The sequence below is a fragment of the Triticum dicoccoides genome, chromosome 1A, assembly GCF_002162155.2.
Source record: "Triticum dicoccoides isolate Atlit2015 ecotype Zavitan chromosome 1A, WEW_v2.0, whole genome shotgun sequence".
Taxonomy (NCBI): domain Eukaryota; kingdom Viridiplantae; phylum Streptophyta; class Magnoliopsida; order Poales; family Poaceae; genus Triticum; species Triticum dicoccoides.
The window spans coordinates 575,703,127-575,709,395 of record NC_041380.1 but is presented as its reverse complement, the minus strand read 5'-3'; the positions used below and the strand labels follow the sequence as shown (position 1 = coordinate 575,709,395).

At 41.6% G+C, this 6,269-nt stretch overlaps 1 protein-coding gene across 1 annotated transcript in view; it reads right to left on the bottom strand.

The window, feature by feature from the left end:
* LOC119291776 (guanylate-binding protein 4-like) overlaps positions 1-5,548 on the bottom strand; it is a 9,447-nt gene extending 3,899 nt beyond the window's left edge. The window contains exons 1-7 of the mRNA XM_037570587.1: positions 5,178-5,548; positions 3,104-3,265; positions 2,340-2,405; positions 2,014-2,157; positions 1,732-1,845; positions 1,502-1,603; positions 576-761 (exon numbers count right to left, since the gene is read on the bottom strand). Of these exons, the coding sequence (XP_037426484.1) occupies positions 576-761; positions 1,502-1,603; positions 1,732-1,845; positions 2,014-2,157; positions 2,340-2,405; positions 3,104-3,265; positions 5,178-5,438 (1,035 nt within the window). The 5' untranslated portion in view covers positions 5,439-5,548. The remainder of the gene's footprint in view (positions 1-575; positions 762-1,501; positions 1,604-1,731; positions 1,846-2,013; positions 2,158-2,339; positions 2,406-3,103; positions 3,266-5,177) is intronic.
* Positions 5,549-6,269: the final 721 nt, after the last annotated feature.

The following is a 6,269-nucleotide window of genomic DNA, read 5'->3' as shown; positions in this document are numbered from 1 at the left end:
CAGATCATTTTTGTCACCTCATATCACTACATGTATAATTTCTCTAAAATGTTCATAAAGTCCTAACGAATAACTGTAGTTGCTCACCAGACCATTTTTTGTCACCTCATATCACTAAGTGTGTCATTTCTCAAAAATGTTCATAAAGTCCTTTCATCCGTTGCCTCAATATACTTTAGTCAGTTCTCTGAACTGTTCATATCTTACCTTCTTACTCCACTAAGCAATTATGTAATTTAAGTGATAATTCACAGCATGTCATCCATAACATCATAATCACTAAGTTATATTTATAATGACATAAAAATCTAGCGGATATAAAGCACGCACCATTTCCTCCAAATATTACCTGCTGCAAATGAGCTCTACAACAGTTTAAACTCTTTAAATGCTTATGGATCGGAATGGGCTAAAAAGGTAGAAAGCAATTTAAATGAATATACTGCAGAACAGGTATGTTTTTCAATAGCATTGTCGTAATTAAATTGCAAGCAATACCAACAGTTGGTTGTGCGATTTATACATAAGAACAACATAAGACATGAATCATAATACCGTCATCAATTTGGGCATACCTGCCATGAAGAAGATATTGTCGGGACTGCACCAGTATTAATCGCATCAAGAAATGATTGTGTCAGCCCAGCAAGGATGGGGCCTGTCATGGTACTAGCTCCAAGTTGTTTAGGTCTTGTGCGATCAAACACAAATTTTGTGAAAGCATCCAGGCCAGATGTAAACTCTGGACGAAATATATTCATCTGCAAACAAGAGACAAACTAAGCAGACAAAAAAAAAAAAGATAGTACAGAAATGAAAGCATTCGTCAAGAACAAAAAAACTGGCTTTTAGGCATCCAGCTGTGGTACAAATTTTAGGCAACTTTGTTGCTCTGTACTTCTAACTTAGCCTAGATTAGCTTAGATTTAGCTATGGCTTTTCATTTGTACAGTTGTGAGCAAATATATAGAAATATGTGCAGTAGAATGCAACTGCTTTCTTTCAGGAAAATAAAGAGCATTTATCAAGAACAAACACTTAAGCAAATAAGACCATAACGAAAATGTATAAAATTATAATGTGCAGAACTCTAAGGGAACACACAAAACATTCATTTGCACCATATCTTGCTAAACCAAGTACTCCCTCCGTTCAGAATTACTTGTCGCAGAAATGGACGTATCTAGACGTATTTTAGTTCTAGATACATCCATATCCGAGACAAGTAATTCCGAACGGAGGGAGTACATACAATCTTCAGAGAATTTTCCTGTAACAACTTCTACTCTTAAGCAAAAAAAGCATTCATTGTCTAACAATGAACTGCATGGATAACTCTCCTAATCTTACACTAGGCATTATAGATAAGCTAATAAGAAAAGCTTTGCAAAAATAAGATTTTACCCGAATGGTAATGATACATGGTTTGCTTCTTGCGGACATTGCCATAAAATGGTACTATGGTAGGTTGTCCATTGCAGTTGACAGGAATAATACTTACAGGAAGTTGATCAAGGCGCTGGAGATCTTTCTCATTGTTCACAGGTCGCACAAGTGTAAAGCATTCCCTGTCTGGAAAAAGAGCGCGGATTGACTCCCGTATCTTTCAGATATGTTGAGAAAAAGATGCATCAGTATCTTTAAGATATGTTACAAAAAGATAAATCACAACAGTATGTATGCAAATTTACTTAAGCAGACAAGCATTAGAAGGAAGTCCTGCCACCATACCGCGTTCTTAGAAGATACATCTCTTCCGCCACTTTGAACAGGCCTTAGAGCTAGTTCAAGGTAATCTCTTGGTGTAATTTTTCTGTTGTCTTCAGACAGGTCCAAGTAGAAGTCCTGTTGGTACCAAAATCAACAAGCCAGTGATTTTCAAATATTTACGAAAGGAAATGCAGGTATGGTTAAACACCGGAGATGTTTGATAGAACATGTATGTACAATTACATAACCATCATATGAAGTGCAAATAGACTTTATTAGGACAAAATAAAGACAATATCTTACCCTCAACAGCCAAACAAAGACAGGTGAGAAGTGCCCAAGTTCAGAGGCACTGGACCTTCCACCTGAGGCCCTAACCCGTATGTGCTTTGTCATTTCTGTGACTAGTGAAAGACGGTCAATTGAGGCTTCATCTATCCCTCCCATCTGGAAGAAGCAACAAGGTTTCAAGAAAATAGATTAGAGTATGAAATGGGGGAAAACAAGCAAGCTTACTGATCAGCTCCTCATATATGACCAGGGACTACACAAGCTTCTGCAGTATCACTGTAGCATGCCCTCCAAAAAAATAGATAGCAGAAACCTTAGTCACTCGCTCAGAAATATACCTGGTTGTATATGAACATGCTTGATAACAAAACAGCCAACGAAAATATTTGGATACTGTAGGTGCCCTGTCAAAAAAGGAAAGAGTAATAAGACAATAGAATAGAAAGCAGATCGAAAATTATATCCTAATGCACATAAGCAACCATAAAAAAATCACCAGAAGCAAAAAAAGACAACAAACATTGCTCAAAATTACAATTAGAAAACATGAAATTGTGTAAACGGAATATAGAAAACTATTTAGTTAGCAACCTATCTTTGAACAAATAGCCAACTAGCAGAGAGAAGGTTGATGTCCTAACACAGAGTTGTGAACATCTCACTAGGAATAGTTGGAGAGAGAAAACACTCCAGAATAAGGTATACTGAATCTAAACGTGATAAGAATGTCAACAGAAATGACCATCACGCTTTAAATATATAGCTTCTGTTTATACTGATGGGGAAAAAACTACTAACTGCACATCGCCTGCTAAGTTAAAAAAAAACACCACACGAAATTTGCAGACTGTATTTATATGGACAAAAATAGAATTGACAAAATTGACATGAGAAATCTGTATGTCCCAACAAGTCATAGTCATAACCGTGGCATTGAAGGAAAACCCATAAATATTGGAAGTAGAAAATCTTTTGACCATCTCAACATCAAAATTCAACTAGCTACTCAAATAAATGTGATCCCAAATAAATAAAGACATTCTCCAGGATCATTTAGCAGACCATGACATTGTCAGTTTCAAAGTAAAGTTACACAACATACCGTTTGGTCATAAGCATCAATGCCTTCAGTGTCCAATAATACAAGATTGTATTCAGTTCCATCAAGACCAGTCCTCTTCAAAGGTGCACTCCACATCCAAAGTCCCTTGGTGCAAGGTTTGTGTGTCGATGCAACTTGAAAACCACTGCTTCGCCCTAGAAGCTGCATACGTAGATAATTATTATCGTCTGATGATGAAATGGAGAGCGAGGTTGAAAAGCATGCAGCAAGGGAGTATTATTTAGCAAAACAAACACAAAGGTTCAAGTACATCCATCCATCCATGCAAGAAAAAACCTTCTGACACAGTCTGATGGATTAATAGGATAAGGATTTGAATGTGAGCTTCATCTGATGGAGCTGATAGAAGTAACTGGTTATATTTTTGTTCGGTACATACTACACATCACGCTATGAGATGTCAGCCTCTATTCATGTGTTAGCAGTTTCTATTTCCGAAGTACAAAATACTTTTAATCCAAAACACTGTGCATTCAATGACCTGGCAATGTATTGTCTCTTAACGATGTGGTTCAATGTTCCTGTTTTATCGTTCACACTTTCCTTTATGACTTATAATCAAGTATGCCATACATGTACTCTGCAACAGAAGATACTGGATCCTGGTATCTTACCACCCAAAATCATGTCGTTATGGCCTGAGGCACCTAACAGCAGTACCAATGATCTTGTCAAGATGACGTCAATCACTGTATTTCCATCTCAAATGATTGTTTGAATTAACTTTAGCAGTTTTATCATACACTTTCCTTTATGACTTACAATCAAGCATGTCATACATGCACTCTAAAACAGAAGTACATAAAACTTAAGGCCTCCTTTGGTTTGTAGGAATTTTATAGGAATTCTATAGGTTAGGATTTGCAAAGGATAAATTCCTTTGAAGCCCTTTGGTTTGTAGGAATGGATTCCTATTCATATGTAGGATAGGAATCAATCCTTCACATTTTGGAGGGAAAAAAACATTAGCCTAGACTCAATGGAAAAATTCCTATCCTATGCACCAAATGACATCTCTTCCTCTACAGGAATTGAGATGCATGTCATCTCACTTCCTATGATTTTTCTATTCCTATAAAATGTCTATCCTATGAACCAAAGGAGGCCTAAATATATCCTGGTAACTTGCCACCCAAAATCGTGTCGTTATGGCCAGAGGTACCTAACAGCAGTACCAACGATTTTGTCACGATGACGTCAATCACTGTATTTCCATCTCAAATGATTGTTTGAATTAACTTTTGCAGTTTTCTCGTCTTGTTAGTATCAAGTTTGCAATTCTACCAACTTTATAGTTCCACTATTCCAAGAGATATCTTGGGGTTTAATGCCAGACCGGTTACAAATTTTGTATGTGTTAAGCGAAGGCAAAGGTCCAACAAAGTGAGCACACGGTAGAACCAACGAAATCACAAGTGTGTAGTAGAGGCACCTAAACCCTATAACCCTAAACCACCCAAATACGACTCCAGTTGCTAAATTGTCCATTGGGTCTTCCAAGCACTCTCATGCTAGAGGCACCTAACAACAAACAGTAGCAATGGTTTTGGAAAGATGACGCCAATCACTGCATCTCAATCTCAACTGTGTTTGTCCTGCCAATTTTGTAGTTCAACTATTCCACCAGGAGTTGGAACTGGTTTATATTACTGATGAAGTCCTCCTCACAAATAAAATGTATCCTCTTATAACATACTGACACAACAAATATTCTTCAGCATTAAACGTTTTATCCACCCCGAACCAGCTGCGAAATCTGCACTCTGAGTTCCAACTAGGGTCCCAAATCGTCCACTCCAGCAGAGTGAGTTCACTCACGGTAAAACCCCAACCGAATCCCGCTGCAATTCCAACAAATAACTAAACCCTAGAACCCCAAATCCACCCTAACCCGCACACTCGGGTCGCCAAACCACCCCTTGCATCTCCCGAACGTCCTCACGCCGGAGCCAAACGCGCCGATCTACCGAGCCGCGGAAACCCTAGGCGCGCATTCGCCGACGAGCCAAGCCAATCGAAACGCCCCCGCGAGGGGCCCAGAGGGAAAGGGTACCTGGTTGAGGACGAAGCTCTTGCCCTGGCGCGCGCGGCCGCAGACGGAGACGACGCCGACGGGGCCCTTGACGAGCTGCAGCGCGGCGACGGCCTCCGGGTCCATGACGAACTTGCCCTTGTCGTCGCAGTAGACGAGCCGCAGCGGGCGGCCCAGGCCCCCCGCCGCGGCGGGCGCCGCGGGGGAGGAGGCGGGGGAGGCGGCCGCCGCGTCGCCCGCCGCGGCGCTGGGGCTCCCGCGCAGGCCCAGCCTCTGGAGCATCGCGCCGTCGTGAGTCGCCGTCAAGGGCTTCGGTCTCTCTCTGTCGCGCTGCCTGTGTTTCTTTCAAAAGGGGAGGGGAATGCGGAGATGGGGCGGAGGAGGAGCAGGCGTGTCCGTCGTCCGTGGGGGGTCGAGTCGAGGGTTTGGTTTCTTCGAGTTGGAGTAGAACCAACGCGGACGCGGTGTTGGAGGCGACGTGGCGGTCGGTCGGCTTTTGGGCTGGAGGCGACGCCCGTTGCGCTGGCTGGACCTCGGTGGGGTGGGGCCTTGGTCGGTTCGCTTCGTTGGTCTTTTTGTTTTTTATAGGCAAGGTCGGTGCGCTCCAGCCAGAAATAAGGGTGACATTCCTCCTTGGGCTTGTGGGCTTCGCTTTTCTACCACAGTGGGCTTTCTCGGTGGATCTTCATTGTGGGCTTTCCCTCTCCCTTACGGCGAACGCTATTTATCGCATCAAGCGATCGCGTGGGGGATGGCTCGCTCAAGGTTTCTCTTCCCGCGCATCGTATTGGGCCACGGGCGAGGGTAGAAAATAAAAATACCTAAGAAAACAAGAGACAGCGCGCGTTGCTAGCCATACCCCCCCCCCCAGTCCCCATACGTGCATAGTTGCAGGAGCGCGTCCTACTTGAGTTGATTCAAGCCTGTTTTTTTTTCTTTTTTTTCTTTTGTTTCTTTGCTTTTTCTTCTCCATTTTTTCATTCATTCTTTTTTGCATATTTTCTTCGTTGTTTTTTCAGTTTCATTTTCTTTTTTTTATTTTCGTTATTTTCCCGGTTTCCTTTGTTCTTTTGATTATTATTCTATATTTTTTGTATATGACAAAAACATTTA